Raw genomic sequence first — 26,209 nt, 5'->3', positions numbered from 1 at the left:
GGATACAACATGATCTTCTGTGACTTGGCAAAGACTGTTCCCAATACTCCTTGGTATGTAAAACTGGGAAAAATGAATACAAATATACACAGGGTCCAAAGCTCTCCCAGGACCAAAGACTGAAACCTTGACCACCTTTCTTTTGAGGTTCTATACTATTAGAATTTCTCAGACTGACTTGAGATTTTAAGTCAAGTTAAAGGTAGGAAAGGACAGCAAGAGCCTACAGTAAGCACTCACACTGAGGAAAGAGAAAGTATGAATGGGTGTTCTAAGCTCAATACCATAACCAAAATGATCATGGAAGAATGCTGGCTATGCAAACACTTCTAGACCCAGCCAACTAGAGATTGAAGAGGTTCCCTTCTCCAGTGGATGAGCATATATAGACATGACTTGGAGAGGTCAAACACAGTAAAGCCTAGGCCAGGTGTGACATTCAAGGAGCACTATATCATCCTCCCTCAAAGAACCACTGTCACTTGTGCAGAGCCAAGTCCTCACAGCTACACTAAATAAGGAAACAACATACTGTGAGTAGTCCATTTTTAAAAGCCACAATGTGTTATCATCAACAGAAGCTAAAATATGGGGCCCGCAACCAGACCAATAAGATTCTCTAGCCCTCTATTTGGAACTAAGCCTGACCCCTTAGAGTTCTTAATACTTCAGAAAGAGAAAGAGGGAGGAGGAAAATCCCCAAGAGAAACATACTAAATTTCCTGATAATTTTATAGTCATTCAAGAGATTAACCTTAATATTGGAAAGACATCTGACCTTATTTGTACTTCAAACAAATGACAAGCTAATGAGGCATTTCATATCCACTGAACTTTAATTTTTCCAAAATATGCTACACTGGCCCACCCATAGGGCTCTAATTATGCCTTCTGAAGCCACACAGGAAAACAAGTTGATTTTCTCTTCCAAAGAACAGCCTTTCAAGAATAGGAAGACAATGATTACATTTTCTCTTCAGGGCTTCCAAACCTGGCTCCTTCAATTCCTCTCCAAAGCACTAGATTTCAAGGCCCCCCTCCATCTTGCCTCCTTTACATATGCTCTGGCCTGTCCATGTTGCCCTTATAGTGCCTAGCCCAGAACTGGCTGCAGCCTACCATAGACAGCAGTCTCAGAGCATATGAGACTATTGTGATCTATCATCTATATTTCTATATCTTGTTCTGTGAGCCTAGGAGCCAGTTCCTTTTTCAGACACTACATTATACCCTGTTAGCAGGCTCCCTAGTCCACCCCATTCTTCACAGGCCTGGAGAGGCAAAGGCTGGGCATAAGGCAAGTAGTTCTGCCTACTTTGGTCCTGAGGTTCTAGTGGTACTGATAGCTGTTTCATCCCTCTCCACCGCCTACTTCTGGGCCTCTTGCTCCTCAAGACCCCTTTAGTGCGTAGACTATTAAGCCTATGTCATCTTACTCTTTAATGCACTTGTCCACCAGGGCAAGACAGGCAATGGCTGGACCACAAAAGAAGAGACGAAAGGCAGAATAGCACAGTAGTCAAGAACATGGGCTCTGGAGTCAGACAGCCTGGGTTCAAATCTTGGTTCTATCACTTATTAGCCATGAGACCTTGAAAAAATCACTTAATTCCTCTGTACCTCAGTGTTCTCCCTGTAGAATGAAGATAATAATAGTACCCACTGATGGAAATGTTCTATATCTTGATTGCAGGAGAGAGGTTCCAGAGGTGTATATATTTGTCAAAACTCAAACTGAACACTTAAAATGAGTGCATTTTACTATATGTAAATTACATCTCAATAAAATCGATTTGAAAGGTTAAAAAAAATTATAGTAACTACTCATGGAGAATTGTGAGGATTAAAAGAATTTTGAAATACCTAAAATAGTTCCAGAAATCATAGTAAGCACTGAAGCAATGTTATCTATTTGTAATGGAGTTAGCAATGATGCGCCCAATCTCTATGTCCTATGATTGCTGCTGGAGAGCAAGGGAGGGGTCTGAAAACCCAAAGGGATCTTCAGTTAGCTGAGATGTGGTATTTTCCCAGAAGTTTCATTATAGATCTGGCTTTCACCAGATAAAATACCAGTATCACAAACCACACCTCGTCCATGCTCCAGCCAAGGTTGCGTTTAACACTAGCAAAGCCAAACCACAGGAATCATCACCAAAATCAAAGATGTTCCAGTGAAACCGGGAGGGATCTGTTTTCTTTAGTCTTCCTCTGGCTTAGCCCATGAGATCTTCCTGGGCCAACTTAGGTTTCTATTCAGTCCTTCACCAAGTCTTCCCTGAACATCTTCTCTGCCTAGCCTAGGCAGGAGGAGGGGGTGACAGAAGGAAAAGATATAAGTTTCCTGGCTCCCTCACCCTCACCAAGTTCACAATCTACAGGAATTACAAATAGAAAGAGGAAACTGATATCAGAGCCAACAAGGCATAGTGAAGAGACCACTCTGCAGGGAGCTGGAAGACCGGTGTCTAGCCTCAGCTGACACTTACTAGTCACATGACCATGAGCTAGTTCCATGGCACTGTGAACTTCAGTTTCCTCCCCTATAAAAATGAAGGGATAAGAATAAACGATCTCACAGTCTGTGGCCCGACAATGGTAGAAAAACAAGTGTAATAGGACTTGTTTCAGGATCTCAGTCCTCTGAGAAACTCAGGGTGAGCCAAGTGAGCTAATTTAGAAGAACTGATTGTCTTAGACCCAGAATACAGTAAGGGGAGTGCCTCATGGCTATGGCTGCTGCAGCAACAGTGATGGAAGTCATAATTTGGAGGTAACCAGTTCAGCTGCTATTACAGGGAACGGGTTCATTTCTATTTTCTCACCTTGCACTGCCCCACAGGACCAAACCTGCAAATTAAGGATTCAGGATACCAAGCATGGCTCATTTCTGGCATTTCCTCCCTATTCATTCCCTGGATCAGGCCCAGGGGGCTAGAAGAGCACTGTGAGATGAAGGGCAAAGCAGGCAAAGATAACATCTGTAGAGCACGACACTGTTCTCTCTGGAAGTCAGCTACCGCCATGCATGTTTGAAGGACTATGGGACCTAGAAGATAACACAATACAGTGAATTATGCAAGAGAATCCTTTTTTAGTTTATGGAGGTACACAAGATAGTTGTACAACCATCTAGTTCAGGCATCAGTGTAGTTCAGTTCAAATTTCTTGATACTCTAGTCTCCTTCAGGTCCTGTGCCTGCTAAAGAAAGATGAAACCGACTCGGTCTCTTGCTCTTAAGGGGCTCAAGATATGGACAGCGAAGCAGAGAGTTAAGTGAGTAAACATGGTACAACAAAGGCCTGTACAGAGTGCCTACCTCCATAGAAAGAGGGAATCAAAGGCAATGTCACTAAAAAGGTAACATCTAAACTGAGTCTTGAAAGGATGAGGATGTATCCATGGGGCAGAGAAGATGGAAAGGACATCTTCCCTCTTCTCTAGGGATGGAAATGACAGAGGGAACAGAATGTACAAAGACCTGAGATATGAAATAGCCTGTCATGCTTCAGGACCTGCAAGCAGTCTGGGGTAGCTGAAGCACAAGCTAGGTGAGTGCAGAGGCCTTCTGTTATTTAGATCCTACTTCTCAAATGGGACTGCAAAACTGCCAAGAGAAAGGAAGGGAAGAAAGAGTACTGAAAAGCAGGTGAGGCAGTAAATACACAACCCACCTCTCCTCCCGCCTTCCCCCAGACTCTGCCTGACACAGCCCTCTCCCACACCAAACACACCCCTGAAAACTCCAGGAAGGAAAAACCCTCCCCACTCTAAGGTCAGTAGCTCCAGAATCCCCAGTTGAAGAGGCAGGTCCTCTCCTAAAAGGAAGAAACGAGAACCACAGGTCCCTGGAAAAGGAACATTAAGTACTAATTTGCAAAGATCCAACCAACCCTAGCAGCCATGCAACTTAGAAAGGCTGAGGGAATCTCATCCCATCAGCCAAGCCCAGATCCAATGCCTTTTTCACCCAAACTCATCTCCAGTGAGCCATCCCCAGCTTCTATCCTACTGAGAACGCTGTGGGAGCTGCAGTAAGAAAGGCAGCCCAGCAAATCCAGAGCTGACTTACCCTTTAAAATGACTTTAGCTACAGTTATATTGTTGCCTCCTGCTAAACACAAAAATAATTTTAGATGGAAAAAAAAATGACTCTAGAGTATCTCCCAAGCAGGACACATTCCTGAGCCTCAGCCATGCTGAGAATCCTTAGGTTACTGACACAGGGCGGCCAGACAGATAAGTCAAAATAGACAAGGCCAAGCAAGCCATGGAAACAAGATGACACGCAAGACCTGAAGTCTGTGACCACATTGGGAAACAGCTGGGAGTGGGAGAGAAGCATGAACTTCAGTCAGACCTGAGCTCTAGTCCCAAGGCACTACTCACTAGCTTCACCGAACCTTCAGTCTTCTCATCTGTAAATAAGCATAATAATAGTATTTACCTCAGAGCATTATTGAGATTATTAAATGAAGTAAAGAATATAAACCACTAGCCTGAGGCACACAGTCAGTGTTTAAATAACTTCCTTTCCCTTTAGCCAGAGCCACAAGGATGCACTGCTGCAGTTAGGGAGGGGTGGCCCCATTCACAACACAGTCTATGTGAACAGCGCACCCTGAGTTAGGCAATTGCACAGTCCAAGGCAGCCAGCCATTGAGCCTTCTGTCTATTTTAAGCGGTACCAGAACTCAGAAAAACAGAGCTAAAATACCACCATAGATGTATTCAAGACAATGGATGGGTCTGAGACCACACAATCAATCCAACTAACAAATATGAGGCACCAGGGACACAGCTCTGACAACCACGGCAACTCCATCTTAGCCAGAAAGCCTCTTCTATGCTCCTGCTGAGGTAAGAGCCGATTTCTTGACCTCCATCAACCTCAGGTCTGTAGATGAATCCCATCAACCAAGGATCTGGCAAGTGTGAAGCCAGGGATGAAAGCAAATGCTACAAGTTTCCAGCTGTGGTCCATGTCCTCTCTGCTTGACAGGTGGGCCAAATACTCAAGGGCAGGCAGTGTCTCTGAAGCTGTTAAGTCTTGTCACATGGGAGCCAGGAGATTGAATCCAAGACCTAGGATGACTTTGGCACCCTGGTTACCAAGCAGTAAAGCCACTGCTCCTAACTGAGCATCTCCAGGGCAGGTAGGGACCATGTCTGATTGTTTTGTATGTCCCCAGACCCTAGCACAGTGCATGACATAACCCACCAGCTATAAATGGTTGCTTAATAAATGAACCAACATGGACGTGGCCTTAGCCCTATCACCTGGACTTTAGGCCTCTGCATATACTCTATCTGCTGCCTAGAATTTACCTTTCTTAACCCCACTTACTTAGCTATTTTTTCTCAATTCTCAGGTCTCAACTTAAATGTCATCTATTAAGGTAGTGTTGAGGTCTTTCCTGACACCCTAAACAATATTAAGTTCCCCAGCCATAAGTACCGTCTCATCACATCCCTTATTTCCGCCTCATAAGTCATCAGACTTCATTGTGATTATCTGTTTTATTTTTGCCTTCCCTCCTACACTGTAAGCTCTAGGAGAGCAGGAACCATATCTGTCTTGTTCATTATACTGATTCCCAGGGCCTAGTACAGTACCTGGCACAGAGGGAGTGCCCAATATGTTAGAATAACTGAATACATGAGTGAAGGAATGAAGGAATGAGAGAGCTCCAGTCCAAAATGGCTCTGGAGTGACTGGGGATTCAAAACTATCTGGTCAGCCCTAAGCTGTCAATGGTTACTTTTTGATTCAGACCTTAATAGAGCCTACAAATGCCCATGCATGGAAGATAACAGCAGACTTGATGAACAATAGAACAAAGAACAGTCTGTGTGACAGGAAGTAAGAAGAGACAGAAGAGGAGTTATGAAGCAGAAACCCCACCTCTGAGTGCCTTGAATGCCATGCTAAGGAATATGGTTTATTAGCCTGCAGGACAGCCACTATCTGACCTGAGTTCACTAAGGGCACACAGGCCTATGAAAGGTACCATCCTGCTATAGCCACCCACTGAGTTCCCTTTGATTGCCCACAGACTGACAGGCCTTCTTCCCCTCCCTTCAGGTTCTCCCCCATTTCTCTGAGCTGTGTGGAATCATTCAATAACACAGGTGCCCCCAATGATAATTTGTCCAAATTACCCTAGCCCAATTTTACTAAAGAAAGTTGTAAACAGGGAAGCTGTCATTTAGGAAAAACAAGATCAGAGGGCCTGGATTCAAGTGTTGTTTAGCTGTGTGACAGTAGGTTACTTAGTCAATCTTTCTGAGTTTTAATAATCTCTATAAAATAAGAATAATACCTATCTCACAAGGTTGTAGAGAAGGTTGAGATAACACATTCAAAGGGCCTAGTTCAGTGTCTTTCACATAGTGAGGGTCCAACATAGATTTATTAAAAAAAAAAAAATCCCACCTAGGGCACAGAGCTATTATTTCCTCCTAAATGCTAAGCACTTTCATTTGACCTGATAGAGCACAGAGACCCACAAGGCCAGAGGTTACTCATACAGACTTGGGCCTGTCTAACCTCCTAAAAGGGGATGGGCAGACTGCCCTGTTTCCATTCTGTGTCTAGCTATCTGAACACTGAGGAAATTACCAGCAGGCAGGCTGCTGGGAGTGGGGAAGTGGGGAAAGAGCTGAGACTCTCCCAGAACTTCAGATCTATTAATAGCCTGGTCACGTGTCTACAGAGGCACAGGATTGTTGTCTGTAAACTTGGTAACCCATGGCCCAAGACAGGCAATTTAGGACTGGGCTGTGTTCCAGACCAAAGACTGCAGACCGGGGTCCACTCTCAACAATGAAGCATGGTAGCAAACTAGAGTAACCAGAAGTAAGGTGTTGACTCTTCATAAGATGCAAGGAAGGAAACTACAGAATAAATCCCTCACCCTCCCCAACCCTGCTAGCTTTATGTTACAGGAGGCCTGAGATGGGGCTCAGCATTTATAGGATTTCAGTTTGCCCTTGGAAATATATTTAGATACTCACTCTAGCCCTGACCAACTGCATCACCGTGGATGAGTCACTACCCTCTAGGCTTGTTTCTTTACCTGAAACTCAAGAAGGGAAGGCCAGATGATCCTACCTCTTGATGAGCTTGTTCACGAATCTTCATCTCAAAGTCCCAGCCCTGATTTATGAGAACACAAAGTCTAAAACACTGTGTTCTAGAGATGGAGAGAGAGGGATCTCCGGTATACTGCCCTCTGCCACCAGCCTTAGCCACTCGACCAGGAAGAGAGGCAAGGAACATAAGGAACTGGGAACAAGCCACCTCGACCTCTCAGATCCCAACACCTCCAGCCTCAGAAGGCCATCATCTTATGGCACCCAGGAAGGGGCTCAGTAAATATAAGCAAATAACCAGAATATGGGTGTAAATTGCCAGTTCCCATACAGTTTCTTAAAGGGAAGACCTGGAACAGAGGAAAAAGAAAAGAGGAGATAAGGGGCCTGTATTTTCTGTCTTTCCCAATTTCAGCATCACCATCAGGGGAAAAGCAGGACATCTGTAGGAAACTTAACTACATAAAGTCATAAAGTTATTAGATTTAAATACAGTTCTCTGTGTGTGTGTGCATGCACATGTGTGTGCACACGTGTATGGAACTGTCTGTGGGTGTATGGTCTTTTCTTTATTCCACCAACAAGCCTCATGAGGAAGACTCAAGAAGTGATGGCTTCCAGAATGCCGGGAAAGCTCTGACACCAGGAAGGGATTTAAGTCCTTGTCAGCACTTTGGGGCTCTATGAAGTGCCCCTCTACACACACACACACACACACACACACACACACACACACACACACACACAAAATCACAGACAATCATACACCCCAGGGCTAAACTAAAACGCCCACAGAGCACAGATAAGCCAAATGAGTTTAAAAGACAAAACAGTTCCCAAACCAATAAAATGTAACTGTTATATAGGATTACATATGTATTAACACACCTAAAGAAAAAATCTGTACTTCATCCAGAAGTTTTGGACAGCCCCAGAAGCTGAGAAAAAACAATCACCGATACACATGTTGGCAGACATACAATTGGGTTCATTGGCAGAATGAACCCATCACTCATTCATTCCACAGAGGTTTACTGAGCACCTACTATATACCAGGCACAATTCTAGGCCCTGGGAATACAGTGGCCCTAACACTCTCAAAAAAGAGGGAGCCAATGAACTTCAAACATTCCAGCTGAATTCCCATGACCTTTCCATCCCTACTGTGAGACGAATGCATCAGGCTACTGTAGCGTCAGTATCAGCCAGAGTCCTTAGTCGCAAGAACAACTTAGTCTGTAAGTTCAGCAACTAAAACTGATTCTAGATAGTCTAAGCAGAAAAAAAACAAAACAAAACCTTATTTTAAGAGCAGCTCAGACTCACCTGGAGAAGTTGAAAACCCAGGGATGGATGTCAAGAACAACACCTAAAATCTGGCAGTAGAACTAGTCTGGTCAGGACATCTCTGTTTCCACTGCCAACCTCCACTATCCCCAGCCACTATGATCCAGCCACTGCAATACGACTACCACTGCTGCTCTGGGAACTCAATCTTGCTACATGCACCACCACCACTGCAGTCCCTGCTTGCTTGCATCACCAGCTCTTCAGAGTCAAAGTCCATGGAAAGTGGATCAGACCAAAAGAACCTACGGCAAGCTGCAAATGAGGTTGAAAGTAGATGTCTGGCATTTTAAGTGGAGAAATTCTTAAATACAGGAAAAGGTAATAAATATTCATTTTAGCTACTTTGGTATTATACACAAAACACTTGATTCATCTAACTAATGGCCCTAATTCAAATTTCATGTTCACCATAACCTTTCTGCTTAGGATTTGGTGTTCCACATTGCCACCCAAAGGCAAAAAAGCACTGGTCATACCAACACAGGCATTCTTGAGGTTTTTATATATCAGCCTCATGAACTTGGTTAAGAGAATTTGCTTGAAGAGATAAATATTCTCAGTGTACTGATAAAATCTGAACCTTCAAAAAGTGAAATACTAACAAACATTCGTTGAGCACTTCATATGTGCCAGATACTATCCTAAGCACTGTATATGGATTAACTAATTTTTCATAACAACCTTATAAATTGGATACCATTCTCCCCATTTAACATAAGAGGAAACTGTGACACAGAGAGTTTAAAGTAAACTTGCCTAAGAATACACAGCTAATAAAATAAGAAGTCCAGAATTTGAACCCAGGTAGTGTGACTCCATATTTTTGTCAGCTCCCCAAAGTAAATCCCCACCTAAGGAAGCCTATTAGGTAGTGTCTTGCTCATTGCAGTGTTTCTGGTGGGTTACAGAATGGCAAGAAGACACAGTCCTGTAACCTCCATTCTAAGGTTCTATTCTGGATTTAATTAGCTGCAGATACAAAATCTTATTGGAAGAGAGATGGCTATCCGCAGAGGACAAGAACAGATGAAGCACCTAAGTGAGGCTTTGTTTGGCCTCCAGATTCTCTAACCATAGTTGCTGATAGTACTATTCACACAAGAGAGTCTTTGCCAAACTTCGAGCTCAATTCTTATTATGCTACAACCTTTTATTTATATTCAGGGATTACGCCTACATTCAGAAAGAACTTACACAAACAGTATATAAGAGAGTCATCTCCTAACCGGAATGCACAAGACTTTCCAATGAAAGTACAGAAACATTAAAACTCTTATTTTATCCTGTTTTTAATCTTAAAATATAAGAATTACACTTTGCCAGTATTAAATGTACAGACGAACAATGATGCCCTCTCTGAATCTGTCAAGTGTTTCCATATCATTTATTACATATAAGGTGTCCTGAGAATAGAATGGAAGTTCCACAGTGTTCGAGGGAGAACAACAGTGTCTGCCTGCAGTTATTCATGTGCTTTCAGGATACCATGACATACTGTACTGCAATTAATACATGTCTGACTAAATAAACTTACAAATTATGGTTTCTATATTTTCCCAACTAAACCAACCCCCACCACATAGATCAATGATTTTAAAGGATTCTTGCAAATAAGTAAACAAAAATAAAAAACAATCCCCACTGGTTGAAGATAATATTAAAATTACACACAAAAATAAATAACAAGAAAATGACAGAGCTGATCTTTCTATTCCTAATTCTATTCCTAAACTCTCTATCAGCTACATTACAGGGTAAAAACAATTCTAACTGGTTCAAATAATAAGTTGGCCAAAAAGATTGAAAACTATCAAAAAACTTCTGGAAAGATGGATTTACATTTCTCATTAACAGTGAACTTCATCCTTAGTATATACTGTGTCTTGATACATTACACTAAATCAGGGGTCAGCAAACATTTTCTATAAAGGGCCAGACAGTGAATATTTCAGGCTCACAGGCCAAACATCCTCTATTCTTTTGTAACTAAATAACTCTGCCATTAGTGCAAAGGTAGCCACAGATAATATACAAAATATATATATATGGATTTATTTGTAGAAGCAAGTGTAGTTTGCCAATCTTTGTATTTAATAATGATGATATAAAGCTATCATGATTTAAAATACATCTAAAAATTAAATCTAAAGATAAAACTCTCCAAATTTTCTGCGATGCTTAAAGTCTGAAGATATTCAATCCAGTTAAGAAGTCTCTTTATAGGTTTCCTGCTTAATAGTGAAAAATAAAAGGCACATATCACTGGTGAAACACTATTTCCTTCTTGCTGCAGTGAAAAATGAGATTAAATAGGACATGAAAAGCAATATTTTGTAAACTGCATTCATTTGCCAGCAATGTGATTTGAACAATATATACAAAATATTTCTTAAGATTAAAAAAAATAGGGCTTCTCTGGTGGCAGAGTGGTTAGAATTCTCCTGCCAATGCAGGCGACACAGGTTGGAGTCCTGGTCCGGGAATATCCCACATGCCGCGGAGCAACTGAGCCCGTGCGCCACAACTACTAAGCCTGCGCACTACAGCCCGTGAGGCACAACTACTGAAGCCCGCATGCCACAACTACGGAAGCCCGCACGCCTAGAGCCCGTGCTCTGCAACGAGAGAAGCCACCGCAATGAGAAGCCCGCGCACCGCAACGAAGAGTAGCCCCTGCTCACCGCAACTAGAGAAAGCCCGCGTGCAGCACCGAAGACGCAACGGCAGCCAAAAATTAATTAATTTATTAATTTTAAAATAATAATAATAAACTATAAAAAACGTAAATTTAAAAAAATAAAAATTACAAACTATGGAGCTCGGGAGATCACTAGACTGTAGAATGTAAGTTTCCCTTCATGTGCCACTTAAATGTATTTGCTACAAAAAATTACAAAAACCTATTGTAATAATAATTAAGACAGTGTGGTATCAATTGCAAGGATACAAAAATAGCCAATAGAATAGAATGGAGTCCAGAAACACAGCCACACATAACAGTCACCTGACTTATAACAAAGGTGACACTACAGTACAGAAGGGAAAGAATGACCTTTTCAATAAATAGTATTAGATCAAATGGATATCCATATGGGGGGGAAATATACCTTGACTCACTACCTCACACCATCACAAAAAAATTCATTTCAAATGGACAGCAGATCTAACATGAAAGGTAAAACAATAAAGCTTTTAAATGAGGAAATAGGAGAACATATTCATGATCTTGGAGTAGGCAAAGTTTTCTTGAACAGGACACCAAAAGGCCTAAACATGAAGGAAAAAGTTGATAAACTGAGAAAGATATTCACAATACATATACGACAAAGGACTTGGATCCAGAATACATGAACTCCTACAAAGCAACTAAAAAATGGCAAGCAACCCAAAGAACAGTAGGCAAAAAACTTGAACACTTTACAAAATAATAAATCCAGACTATGTGTGTGTGTGTATATGTATGTGTGTGTATGTATGTATGTATATACAGATAGACAGTATTTGTATGTATCTATATACATGTATATAGATATGTATGAATGAAAAGATGCTCTACTTCATAGTCATTGCGGAATCACAAATTAAAACCACAGCGTGAGAACACTATACACCAACCAGAATGGCTAAAATGACAAAAATAGGGAAATATTAGATGTTGGAAAGGATGTCAAAAAACTAGTACACACGCACAGCTTGTGGGACTGTGTATTAGTATCGCTTGTTGTATAATAACTACCCTAAAACTAAGTTGCTTAAAACAATAAACATTTATTATCACACACAGTTCCTGAGTGTCAGGGACAAAGAGTGGCTTAACTGAGTGGTTCTGGCTCAGATCTCGCATAAGGTTCATAAAGGGCTAGGGCCACTGGAGACCTGAGCGGGGCTGGAGGATCTGCTTCCAAGATGGCTCACTCACACTCCTAGCAAGTCAGTGCTGGGTGGGTCAGGAAGCCTCAGTTCTTCTCCATGTGGGCTGTTCCATAGCCTGCTTGAGTGTCCCCACAGTATGTAGGCAGGCTTCCAACAGAGTGAGTGATCCAAGAGACAGTGAGACAAACAGTAGTACCTTTTATGACCTAGTCACTGAAGTCATATACCATCACTTTCATTTTATTCTATTTCTTAGAATTGAGTTACTAGGGTCTAGCTGAGTCAAAGGGAGGGGAATTAGGTTCCACCTCTTGATGGGAGGGGTATCAAACAATTCGTGGACATATTTAAAAACAAATACACTTACTTTGGCAAAGAATGTGGCAGTACCCACTGTGGAGCACATGTATCTTACCAAGGCCTCCGTGTGCTAACCTCCTCTTGTTCATGCTGCCTGATTAGCATGATGTCATCAACGTAACAGATCAAAGTGATGTTCTATGAGATGGCCAGATGGTCCAAGACTCTTCTGACTATATTATGACAAAGAGTAGAAGAGTGGAAGTGTTTATATAGCCCTCGGCAAAACTATGGAGGTGTAATGATATCTGTTCCACAAGAATGCAAACTGTATTTGGCCTTTTTTTCTGATTGAGACAGAAAAGAACACATTCAGCAAACCAATGCCCACATACCATATTAATTTGCTCTAGCAAAGATACCATATCCATCACAGAATCCATAATTGGGGCTACTAAATTAAACTTGCTGAGGTCTACATTCTCCAGAATCCATCCAGTTTTGCAGAAGAGGGCAGACTAGTGAATTAAATGTAGACATAATAGGGACCACCACCCTGCATTCTAAAGATACTTAAGGATAGCACTATTTCCACCATCCCTCACAGAATATGATATTAGCTTTGATTCACTATCTTGGCCAGAGGAAAATGCAACAGTTTCAAAAGCTTCCACTTGGCCTTCTCCACTATGATAGCTCTTATGTGACAGGTCAAGGTTCTGATGGGGGTGCTACTCCAACTGTTAAGTATGTGCATCCCAATTATACATTTGAGGATAGGTCTGTGGGATAATTCTAAAAAGTATCATGAGAAAGTAATTAGATAAATATATGTTAACATTACACTAAGTGAAAGAAGCCAGACATGATTCCATTTATATGAAATGTGTAGAATAGGCAAATCCACAGAGATGGAAAGTAGATTAGTGGTCGCCAGGGACTAGAGAATGGGGAGCGACTGCTTAATGGGTAACAAGGTTCCTTTTGGGGGTGATGAAAATATTCTGGAATTAGATAGTGGAGATGTTGCACAAAATTGTTAGAAACCACTGAATTGTATATTTTAAAATGGCAAATTTTATGTTATGTGAATTTTATCACATTAAAAAAAACAAAAATAGAAAAACAAAAACAGCTGTTGGTTGCCTTATACAGCTGGCTGATGTATGAGGGCTGCTTTCACCCTCACTCAATTTACAATACAGAATCCAGCTCATGGCGCTATACATTCTAGCATACTGAGCCCTTGCAAAATGCTTAGGATACAAATATATCTCATCATTCACATCAACCAGTACATTGTAAAGTCACTTATTCCTGTTCTCTAGGAGTCCTTATTTAAATTTGAAAGGCTCATGGCTTTAAAAAAAAAAGCAGTTTGGTGTCCAGGCTAAGCAAGGTCCTTGGCATCTTCAACCCCAGGCTGGCTCTGCTACTTACCTCACTGTCCCAGATTTGAAGGAAAATACAATCTCTTCTACATAAAGCCAGAAAGGCAGGAAGAAAGGATTCAGTGACTATCACACCTCAAACAAATATTTATTGGACAAACTGTCTAGCAGTTTTCAAATTATGCTCTGCAGATCCCTCCTCCCACTCAGGTTCCTTGGCAATATCTACTACTTCAAGCAGAGCAGCTCTACTTTGTTGAGTTTTAAATAGTGGAAGCACACTTAAAAAAAAAGAAAGAAATTAAAATGGCACAATTATGTAGCAGACATCTATGAATTTTGCTGATTTAATAATCTCCCCACCTTCCAAGCCCTCTTTAAGTACATGTACCTTGATCTTCCCTGAAGGAACCATCCCTCCCCTGCTCTTGGTCCACATGATTCCAGGGTAGCTGACCATGATCCCTGGGCTCCATGAGTAGAATATAACTGTTGGCCAATGAAAGTCCAGCATTCTTCCAGTCACAGTGATACTTTAGGGTGGGCAAATGACCCAAGCCAAAATCATACCCACGACTGCCAGCACCATCAGGAAAGAGGTATTATCTTTCCAATAGTGGTTGCTTAGCTGGTAGATTACACACCCAAAGCTGACAACTACCTTTGCCACTACATGGGTGGAGGCTGCCTAACACCAAAACAAAGAAAAGCGGAGCCAAGAGGAGAGACATTAGGTCCAAATGACATGATTCAAGTCCCTGGATCTTGCTGTGTCTAAAGGTAAATCTCCTTCTAGGCTTTTTAGTTACTTCAGTCATAAGTGCCTCTCATAAGTCAGTCTGACCTGTATTTCTGTCACTTGCAAAGAAGGCACAACAAATGTAAAATTATTTGAAAAAAAAGTAAAAACATCCATCTGGTCAATAAACCTCAAACCTTTATTGTAAATGACAGTTGGGGAAAGAATATTTTTTAAAAAAGAGAAAATTTTAGAAAAAAGCTCCCAGGAGAATTAGTCTTCTCCTTGACTCCTCATTACATTCCCAAAAATGCATGGTATGGGCTTCCCTCGTGGCGCACTGGTTAAGAATCCACCTGCCAGAGGGAGGAACACTCCCAAACTCATTCTACGAGACCACCATCACTCTGATACCAAAACCAGACAAAGATATCACAAAGAAAGAAAACTACAGGCCAGTATCACTGATGAACACAGGTGCAAAAATACTCAACAAAATACTAGCAAACAGAATCCAACAGCACATTAAAAGGATCATACATTATGATCAAGTGGGGTTTATCCCAGGAATGCAAGGATTCCTCAATATACTCAAATCAATCAATGTGATACACCACATTAACAAACTGAAGGATAAAGACCATACGATCATCTCAATAGATGCAGAAAAAGCTTTCGACAAAATTCAACACCCATTTATGATAAAAACCCTTCAGAAAGTATTCAGAGAGGGAACTTACCTCAACATAATAAAGGCCATAAATGACAAACCCACAGCCAACATTGTCCTCAATGGTGAAAAACTGAAACCATTTCCACTAAGATAGGAACAAGACAAGGTTGTCCACTCTCACCACTATTATTCAATATAGTTTTGGAAATTTTAGCCACAGCAGTCAGAGAAGAAAAAGGAATCCAAATCAGAAAAGAAGAAGTAAAGCTGTCACTGTTTGCAGATGACATGATACTACTATATATAAAGAATCCTAAAGATGCTACCAGAAAACTACTAGAACTAATCAATGAATTTCGTAAAGTTGCAGGATACAAAATTACTGCACAGATATCTCTTGCATTCCTACACACTAATGATGAAAAACCTGAAAGAGAAATTAAGGAAACACTCCCATTTACCATTGCAACAAAAAGAATAAAATACCTAGGAATAAACCTACCTAAGGAGACAAAACACCTGTATGCAGAAAACTATAAGACACTGATGCAAGAAATTAAAGATGATACCAACAGATGGAGAGATATACCATGTTCTTGGATTGGAAGAATCAACATTGTGAAAATGACTATACTACCCAAAGCAATCTACAGATTCAATGCAATCCCTATCCAACTACCAATGGGATTTTTCACAGAACTAGAGCAAAATATTTCACAATTTGTATGGAAACACAAAAGACCCCGAATAGCTAAAGCAATCTTGAGAAACAAAAACGGAGCTGGAGGAATCAGACTGCCTGACTTCAGACTATAGTACAAAGCTACAGTCATCAAGACAGTATGGTACTGGCACAAAAACAGAAATATAGATCAATGGAACAGGATAGAAAGCCCAGAGATAAACCCACCCACATATGGTCACCTTATTTTTGATAAAGGAGGCAAGAATATAATGGAGAAAAGACGACGGCCTCTTCAATAAGTGGTGCTGGGAAAACTGGACAGCTACATGTAAAAGGATGAAATTAGAACACTCCCTAACACCATACACAAAAATAAACTCAAAAGGATTAAAGACCTAAATGTAAGGCCAGACACTATAAAACTCTTAGAGGAAAACATAGACAGAACACTCTATGACATAAATCACGGCAAGATCCTTTTTGACCCACCTCCTAGAGAAATAGAAATAAAAATAAACAATTGGGACTTAATGAAACTTAAAAGCTTTTGCACAGCAAAGGAAACCATAAACAAGACGAAAAGACAACCCTCAGGGCTTCCCTTGTGGCGCAGTGGTTGAGAGTCCACCTGCCGATGCAGGGGACACGGGTGCTTGCCCCAGTCCGGGAAGATCCCACATGCCACAGAGCGGCTGGGCCCATGAGCCATGGCCGCTGAGCCTGCGCGTCCGGAGCCTGTGCTCCGCAACGGGAGAGGCCACAACAGTGAGAGGTCCGCTTACCGCAAAAAAAAAAAAAAAAAAAGACAACCCTCAGAATGGGAGAAAATATTAGCAAATGAAGCAACTGACAAAGGATTAATCTCCAAAATTTACAAGCAGCTCATGCAGCTCAATATCAAAAAAACAAACAATCCAGTCCAAAAATGGGCAGAAGACCTAAATAGACATTTTTCCAAAGAAGATATACAGACTGCCAACAAACACATGAAAGGATGCTCAACATCACTAATCATTAGAGAAATGCAAATCAAAACTACAATGAGGTATCACCTCACACCAGAATGGCCATCATCAAAAAATCTACAAACAATAAATGCTGGAGAAGGTGTGGAGAAAAGGGAGCCCTCTTGCACTGTTGGTGGGAATGTAAATTGATACAGCCACTATGGAGAACAGTATGGAGGTTCCTTAAAAAACTAAAAATAGAACTACCATATGACCCAGCAGTCCCACTACTGGGCATATACCCTGAGAAAACCATAATTCAAGAAGAGTCATGTACCACAATGTTCATTGCAGCTCTATTTACAATAGCCAGGATATGGAACCAACCTAAGTGTCCAAGAACAGATGAATGGAAAAAGAAGATGTGGCACATATATACAATGGAATATTACTCAGCCATAAAAAGAGACGAAATTGAGTTATTTGTAGTGAGGTGAATGGACCTGGAGTCTGTCATACAGAGTGAAGTAAGTCAGAAAGAGAAAAACAAATACCATATGCTAACACATATACATGTAATCTAAAAAAAAAAAAAAAACATGGTTCTGAAGAACCTAGGGGCAGGACAGGAATAAAGACACAGACGTAGAGAATGGACTTGAGGACAGTGGGAGTGGGAAGGGTAAGCTGGGACAAAGTGAGAATGGCACAGGCTTATATATACTACCAAATGTAAAACAGATAGCTAGTGGGAAGCAGCCGCATAGCACAGGGAGATCAGCTCAGTGCTTTGTGACCACCTAGAGGGGTGGATTAGGGAGGGTGGGAGGGAGACACAAGAGGGAGGAGATATGGGGATATACGTATGTGTATAGCTGACTTGCTTCGTTATAAAGCAGAAACTAACACACCATTGTAAAGCAATTATACTCCAATAAAGATGTTTTAAAATTAAATAAATAAATAAATTTTTAAATTAAAAATAATTAATTTTAAAACAAAAGAAAAAAAGAATCTGCCTGCCAATGCAGGGGACACGAGTTCGAGCCCTGGTCCGGGAAGATCCCACATGCCGTGGAGCAACAAGCCCATGTGCCACAACTACTGAGCCTGAGCTCTAGAGCCCACAAGCCATAACTACTAAGCCTGCGCACCTATAGGCCATGCTCTGCAACAAGAGAAACCACCACAATGAGAAGCCCGCCCACCACAACGAAGAGTAGCCCCCGCTCGCCACAACTAGAGAAAGCCCGTGCACAGCACGAAGACCCAACGCAGCCAAAAATAAATAAAATAAAATAAATAAAATTTTTTTTAAAAAAGAAAGAAAATGCATGGTATTTTACAGTTTCCACTGATAATCTCGCCTGATCTCCAAAAACAAAACAACCCTGTGAGGTCAGCATTCACACTGTATATTTGAAGACACTGAGGCTCAGAGAGAAGGGACTAACCTAAGTCATCCAATTTGAAATCAAGGTTTCTGTCTCCAAATTATACTTTTTTACTACTTATTACTGCTTTGCACAGTTCTCAGCAAGCCATGCACAAGTCTGGGAACCTGCCTGGGCTCAGTACAGACTTGCTACCTGACAGCAATGTTCCCCTGACCCTTGGCAGCTTTGCCTTGTTTCAAACAGGCCTCGCCCTGCTCCCTTTCCACAAAGCCTGAGATAAAGACAAGCTCATAGCACAGCATCCCACTGCCTGCACATAAGGGTGTGTCACTCAACTGGCTGGCAACACTGAAAGTCAGTAGCCTTACTCTCAAAGTAGCCCTAGAACTATCAAATGCACATCAATAGATAAGATCTGAGGAGGAAGAAATGACTTCTAAGATGCACCTATGATGAGAAGCTGCAAGTCAGCTAACAGAAACTAATACGACTTCTATAACTATTGGAATCTGAAGATCCAAAAATCATTACTGACTGGAAAAACTCCAACAGCGTACATTCAAGGGTTTAAAAATACATTAGGCTCATGCTATATACAAAAATTAACTGAAAATGGATCAACAACCCAAGAGCTAAAACCATAAAACTCTTAGGAGAAGACAAAGGGATAATCTTAACTACCTTAGATTTGGCAGTAGATTCTTAGATATGACACAAAAGACATGAGTAACAAAAGAAAAAATAGATAAATGTGACTCCATAAAAATTAAAAACTACTGTGCATCAAAGAACATTATCAAGAAAGTGAAAAATCACCCTACAGAATGGGAAGGAATATTTGCAAACCATATATCTGATAAGGATCTGGTATCCAAAATATATAAAGAAATCTAACAATTCAACAACAAAAAGATAAACAACCTAATTTTAAACAAAAAAAGGACCTGAACAGACACTGCTCCAAAGAAGAAATATACATGGCCAACAAGTACATGGAAAGATACTCAACATCATTAGCATTAAGGAAATGCAAATCAAAACCACAATAAGATGTCACTTCACACCCATGAGGATAGCTGTAATTAAAACAAACAAACCAAAAAATAACAAGTGTTGGCAAAGAAGTAGAGAAATGGAACCCTTACATATTGCTGATGGGATTGTAAAATGGTGCAGCTGCTGTGGAAAACAGTTTGGCAGTCCCTCAAAACGTTAAACACAGAATTACCATATAACCCCACAATTCCACTCCTAGGTATATAGCCAAAAGAATTGAAAACTGGTACTCAAACAAGTACATGTACACGCATGTCCATAGCAGCACTATTCACAATAGCCACAAAGTAGAAACAGCCAAAGCATCTATCACCAGAAAACGGATAAACAAATGGTGGTATTTTCCAGCCATAAAAAGGAACGAAGTTTTCTGGTACATACTACAACATGGATGAACCTTATAAACATTATGCTTAGCGAAATAAGCCAGACTCAAAAGGACAAATATTGTCTGATTCCACTTAGATGAAATATCTAGAATAGACAAATTCATGGAAACAGAAAGTAGATTAGAGTTTAACAGGATCTAGGAGGAGGGGGAAATGGGGAGTTATTGCTTAATGGGTAGAGAGTTTCTGTCAGGGATGATGAAAAAGTTTTGGAAATAGATACTGGTAATGGTTGCACAATGGTGTGAATGTAATTATTGCCACAGAATTACACACTTAAAAATGGTTAAAATGGCTAATTTTATGCTATACATTTTACCACAACAATTAAAAAAGAAAAAAAGAGAATGATGTACTGACACATGCTACAAAATATTATGCTAAGTTAAAAAAGCCAGACACAAAAGGTCACATATTGTATGACTCCATTTATATAAAATATCCAGAACAGGTAAATCCACAGAGACAGAATGCAGATTGATGGCTGCCAGGTGGAGGGAGAAATGAGGAGAAACTGCTTAATCGGTAAGGTGTTTTACTGTGGAGTAATGAAAATGTTTTGGAACTAGAGAGAGGTGATGGTTGTACAACATTGTAAATGTACCAAATATCACTGAATTGTTCAATTTAAAACGGTTGACTTTGGGCTTCCCTGGTGGCGCAGTGGTTGAGAGTCTGCCTGCCGGTGCAGGGGACGTGGTGTTCATGCCCCGGTCCGGGAAGATCCCACATGCCGCGGAGCGGCTAGGCCCGTGAGCCATGACCGCTGAGCCTGCGGTTCCGGAGCCTGTGCTCCGCAACAGGAGAGGCCACAACAGTGAGTGGCCCACGTACCGAAAAAAAAAAAAAAAAAAAAAGTACATGAGAGAACTCAAGCAATGATCTGGGAAGCAGGAATCAGGGTTAAGTGGCAAGGCAAGGCAAAAATTGACAGGAACCCAGTAAATAGTCTGACGTAAGAGATGTCCGGGAACAGCAGCAAGAAGCCACTTGATGCTGCAGCACCCGGAAGCTTCCCTACATTGGTGAGGGTACAGGCAAACCTGCTAAAACTAAGAGACCCCTGCCCAGAGTAGATTAAACCAAAGAGAAGTTTCTTTCTCTCTCGTATAATAGTTTGGTAGCGAGCGGTTTGGGGCTGAGTGGAACTTTGCCATCCTCACTCAACATGATGCTTCCATCTCTGGGACCAAAAAGAGTGCTGTACTCTCACAATCTCCCAGCTAGCAGGAGGAGAAAGGGGGCAAGAGAAGTACTTACCCACTCTGTTCAAGCACCTGGCCCCAGAAGTGGTGGATGCACCACTTCCACTTTAGATCCTACTGGTTAGATCTTAGACATGTGGCCACACTTGGTTGCAAAAGAGGCTGGGGGACTATATGCCTTGCTAAAACTCAGGCATTCTATCATTAAAAAAAGAATGAGAGGGAATTCCCTGGCGGTCCAGTGGTTAGGACTCCAAGCTTCCACTGCAGGGGGCACAGGTTCAATCCCTGGTCGAGGAACTAATATCCTGCATGTCGAGCGAAGCAGCCAAAAAAAAAAAAAAACGAATGAGAGAGTCAATATTGGCAAAGACAATTGACAGTCTCTGCCATACTCATTTCAAATACTCTTTATTTTTTTATTATTTGTCTAATTAAACAAAGAACTTATTCCAAAGCCCAGCTACCTGGAGGTCTGCAGTTATTGTTCAGTGGAACTTCCCGGCTAGGGTGGAAAAACAAGAAAAGGAGTGCAAGGCAGTTATGGACTGATGTCCCCTGTTAGCCTCACTGCAATGACCAATGCCAACATAGCCTATTATTTGCCTTTCGTCACTGGAAATTTACAGTGTAGAAATAAACGCTTCTTTAAAAAAAAGAAAGAAAGAAAGAAACAGAAAGAGCTGTCTATGTGCAATACTGGGGCAGGGGTACAGAAAAAAACCTGTAGGGCACCTGTCTTTGAAAAACTCCCAATCTGTGTGGCAACCACACACAAAGCGATCACAATGCAGTGAGATAATTAACAGAGAGACATATAAAATTTAATGGAAGAATAACATAGGAATGGACTGTCTGCCTATGGGCAGGGAGAACCAAGAAAGCTTCAAAAAAGTGGTAACACTGGAGCTGAGTGTAGAAGGATGAGTTTACCAGATAGAAAAGGTAGGAAGATATTCAAGCAAGATGTAAAGCATGAATAAAAACATGCAAGATGTTTACTGAAAAGACAATAAGGCAGGAGCCAGATCATGGAATGCCATGAAACCATATTCAATCAAAAGCTTGGATTTTACCATGTAGGGAATGGGAAAGCAACAGAGAATTCTTAGCAGGGAAGGGCCGTGGTTAGATTGACCTGTTAGAAAGATGACTATGGCAGCCTATAGGAAGGATGGACAAAAAGAGAACATGCATTGGGCTCACATCCCTGCTGCTACGCCTAGTCCCATCCTTGACTCCCCAGTATCGCCACCGATAAGCCAAGTCCTTGCAGAAGAAAGGCAGTAACAAAACCCCAGGCCAAGTCCTACAAAGACCGAGGCAGGATGAGGTTCTTAGTTTTGTTTGCTTTTAAGCTTTTCTATTGAGGTGAAATTCACATAGCACAGTATTAATCATTTTTAAATGAACAGTTCAGTGGCATTTAGTATATTCCCAATGTTGTGCAACCACCAAAGTTCTCAGTTTTTGACAAGGTCCAGGAAAGCCTCTGTGATTTCACTGAGGTCAGGCTCCACCCACTCACTCCTCAGGTGTCTCTGCTCAGACAGATATGCCAGATGACTGTGACTTTCAGCAAACATCTGTCTACAGTCCTGCGGCTGCCATCCTCTCTCCTAGCCTTTCCTGACCTCACCTCCCCTGGGAACACAGGGCATAGTGACCAGAAGCAAATATGACCATGTCTATCTCTTACTTAAAACTTTTCAGTGGCTCTGCTTTGCCCAAAGAATGAAGTTTCAAATTCTTAACATGACATACAAGACTCTCTGCAACCTGGCATCTGCTTGTTCCCTACCCTCAACTCCTAAACATGTTGCCCTAAAATTCTTTCCTCTCATTATGTTTCCCTTGCTACTAGAGACTGCTCCAACATCTATTTTCTTTCTCTCACCCTGGGAATGGTGCTGTCATCCCCATACACTTTTCCCCCAGGCTTATCTTACCCTGGGGAAAGTTCTCATCCTATTTTCATTATTCCCTGGGAACAGCTCTGATCCCAGTCTCATTTCACCCAGGAGACCACTCTGATCCACACTTCACTATTCACTGTTCTCTGGATATGTCACTGACCACATCATACCATAGAATGACTTTTTGCTACCTCCTCCTTTTCTACTTCTGTCATGTTACTGAGAAGAGCTTTACCCTGAATAATCAGCTTCTTCTGCTCCCTCCGTCTGGGCCTCCTATAAGCCCAGGGCTTCACCAGGTCTCCCAACCCAAAGTTCGTATGTGGGTTTTAGAGTACATAGTAAAAATCGTAGAGACAGAAAGCAGAATGGTGGCTGCCAGGGGCTGGGGAGAAGCGGGAATGGGGAATTACTGTTTAAATGGGTACAGAGTTTTTGTTTTACAAGATGAAAAGAGTTATGGAGATGGATGATGGTGGTGACTGCACATTATGAATGTATTTAATACCTCTAAACTATACACTTTAAAAATGATTAAGATGGTAAATTTCATGTTATGTGTTATATTACCACAAATTTTTTTAATTTGGGGGAAAATTTATGGGTACCTGAGACCTAGGAGAGAGATATAACTATATCCCAGCCAGCTGAGGGGTTGGCTCCTGATCTCATTCTCCCTGACCTTCCTTTCTGAAAGATACACCTTTTTTTAAAAATAAATTTATTTATTTTATTTTATTATTCATTTTTGGCTGCGTTGGGTCTTCGTTGCTGTGCGCGGGCTTTAGTTGCGACAGCGGGGGCTACTCTTTTTTGTTTGTTTGTTTGTTTGTTTATTTTTGGCTGTGTTGGGTCTTCATTTCTGTGTGAGGGCTTTCTCTAGTTGTGGCAAGCAGGGGCCGCTCTTCATCGCGGTGCGCCGGCCTCTCACTATCGCGGCCTCTCTTGTTGCGGAGCAGAGGCTCCAGACGTGCAGGCTCAGTAGTTGTGGCTCACGGGCCCAGCCGCTCTGCGGCATATGGGATCTTCCCAGACCAGGGCTCGAACCCGTGTTCCCTGCATTAGCAGGCAGATTCTCAACCACTGTGCCACCAGGGAAGCCCAAGGGGGCCACTCTTCATTGCAGTGAGCGGGCTTCTCATTGCCGTGGCTTCTCTTGTTGCTGAGCATAGGCTCTAGGTGCTCAGGCTTCAGTAGTTGTGGCACATGGACTCAGTAGTTGTGGCTCTCGGGCTCTAGAGCACAGCCTCAGTAGTTGTGGCGCACGGGCTTAGTTGCTCCACGGCATGTTGGATCTTCCCGGACCAGGGCTCAAACCCGTGTCCCCTGCATTGGCAGGCGGATTCTTAACCACTGCACCACCAGGGAAGCCCAAGAATGATGTACCTTTATTTGCATGGCATTTGAACCCAGCCGCATTTTACCCTGGAGATATCTCTGACTCCAGCCTCATCTTACTCTGGGAATAGCTCTGATCTAGGCCTTCCCAATCACCACACCATAAAGAAAGTCATGCTACAGAATACTCTGAAGATGGTTTGCACTCTGACCTTGGGTGACAGTAAACATCAGGAAAGGAAAGTGATGCGAAACAATTGGCCCAAAATAACCTTAATGTTATTCCAAAGTAGGGAAAGAAGGTTTTTCCTGGGGAGTGGGGGAGAAAATTTTTCCAAATTATCACAAAACTCTTCTGACTTTCTGTATATACATGCCAAAGTTTTGTCAAATGGTGCACAGGAAGATCTCACACAAAGGCCTTTTTCCAGGTGTTTTAGGCTTCTAACTGCAGCAGCATCACAAATATCAGTGTGTTTCCATGCGAGTGAATGAACAATGCCCAATTTGGGCATTCGGACTTTGCCTTTCTTCTGGTTTCTAGGCCTGTGGTTTAAACACTCCATTCAGAAACAAAGAAATAATATTTAGACTCCATCCTTCTAAAATATTTTTTTGACTTTGGTAATGTTTTAAGTGGAACAGACCTAGGCTTTACAAATTTCTAGCCATGCAATCCTAGGCACATAACTTTCCTCATTTGTAAAATGGGAATATCTTGCAGGGTTGTTGTGAAGAAAAGTAAACAGATATATATAAGGCATCTACCAGTGTACCTGGCTCAAAATATTTCACTCAACAAATATCTACTAAGCATATGTTATGTGCCAGTCAGTGTTCTAGGCACTAAGGATTCAGCAATGAACAAAAATCACTGCTCTTATGGAACTAACAGGGAGTAGGGAGCAAAGTAAAGGGCCTGACAAATAAATATGTCAGAGGATGATAAATGCTATGGAGAAAAATTAAGTAGAGAATATGCTACAGGGGAGAGTTTGTTATTTTTAAATAGAATGATTGAAGAAGGCCTCACTGAGAATATGACATTTGAACAAAGGATCTGAAGGAAAAGAGATAATAAGCCATGCAGAGGAGAAAGAGGGAAGAACAAATGCAAAGGAGGCAAGAGCATATTTACCTTGTTCAAAGGAGAGTAAGGAAGCCAATGGGGCAGGGTGAGCAGGTGGAGAGGAGATAAGGATAAGCCAGGTTGCTGGGAGCCAAGTCACTCTAAGGACTTTGCCTTGTTCTGTGAGAGATATGGGAAGCCACTAAAGGACTGTGATCTATATGACTGGATTTACATTTTGAAAGGATTGCTCTGGCAGCTCTGTTTAGAACACCTGTAGGCAGGCAAGGGCAGAAGCAGGGAAACCAATCAAGAGGCTATTATTTCTCCAGGCAAGAAACAGTGGTAGCTCGGATCAAGGTGGTAGGAGCAGAGGCAATGAAAAGTGTCTAAATTGTTGATGTGTTTTAAAGGTAGCACAGGCTTTCTCTAGCTGCAGTGAGCCAGGGCTACTCTTTGTTGCGGTGCACAGGCTTCTCATTGCGGTGGCTTCTCTTGTTGCGGAGCATGGGCTCTAGGCGCACAGGCTTCAGTAGTTGTGGCATACGGGTTCAGTAGTTGTGGCTGGGGGGCTCTAGAGCACAGGCTCAGTAGTTGTGGCTCACGGACTTAGTTGCTCTGCGGCATGTGGGATCTTCCCGGACCAGGGCTCGAACCCGTGTCCCCTGCATTGGCAGGCGGTTTCTTAACCACCGCGCCACCAGGAAAGCCCCCCTTTGTTTTCTTAAGGTGCTAGAAATACTTGCCAACTCTTACCATGAATACTTAAACTTCAGTGCCCAACC

General features: G+C 41.8%; 1 protein-coding gene across 3 annotated transcripts in view; it reads right to left on the bottom strand.

The window, feature by feature from the left end:
- The window catches only part of STIM1 (stromal interaction molecule 1), a 190,742-nt gene that overhangs the window by 121,675 nt on the left and 42,858 nt on the right, over window positions 1-26,209 (bottom strand). Inside the window, exon 1 of one of the 3 annotated variants that reach the window (XM_032639354.1) lies at window positions 12,735-12,783. The exons of the other annotated variants lie outside the window; for them this stretch is intronic. Coding sequence (XP_032495245.1) covers window positions 12,735-12,768 — 34 coding nt within the window. The 5' untranslated portion in view covers window positions 12,769-12,783. Of the gene's footprint in view, window positions 1-12,734; window positions 12,784-26,209 lie in introns of those variants that run through there. 3 annotated transcript variants of the gene reach the window in all.

Source organism: Phocoena sinus, chromosome 8, assembly GCF_008692025.1.
Source record: "Phocoena sinus isolate mPhoSin1 chromosome 8, mPhoSin1.pri, whole genome shotgun sequence".
NCBI classification, from domain to species: Eukaryota; Metazoa; Chordata; class Mammalia; order Artiodactyla; family Phocoenidae; genus Phocoena; species Phocoena sinus.
The sequence above is the reverse complement of the archived record's forward strand: the minus strand, read 5'-3'. Positions and strand labels throughout refer to the sequence as shown.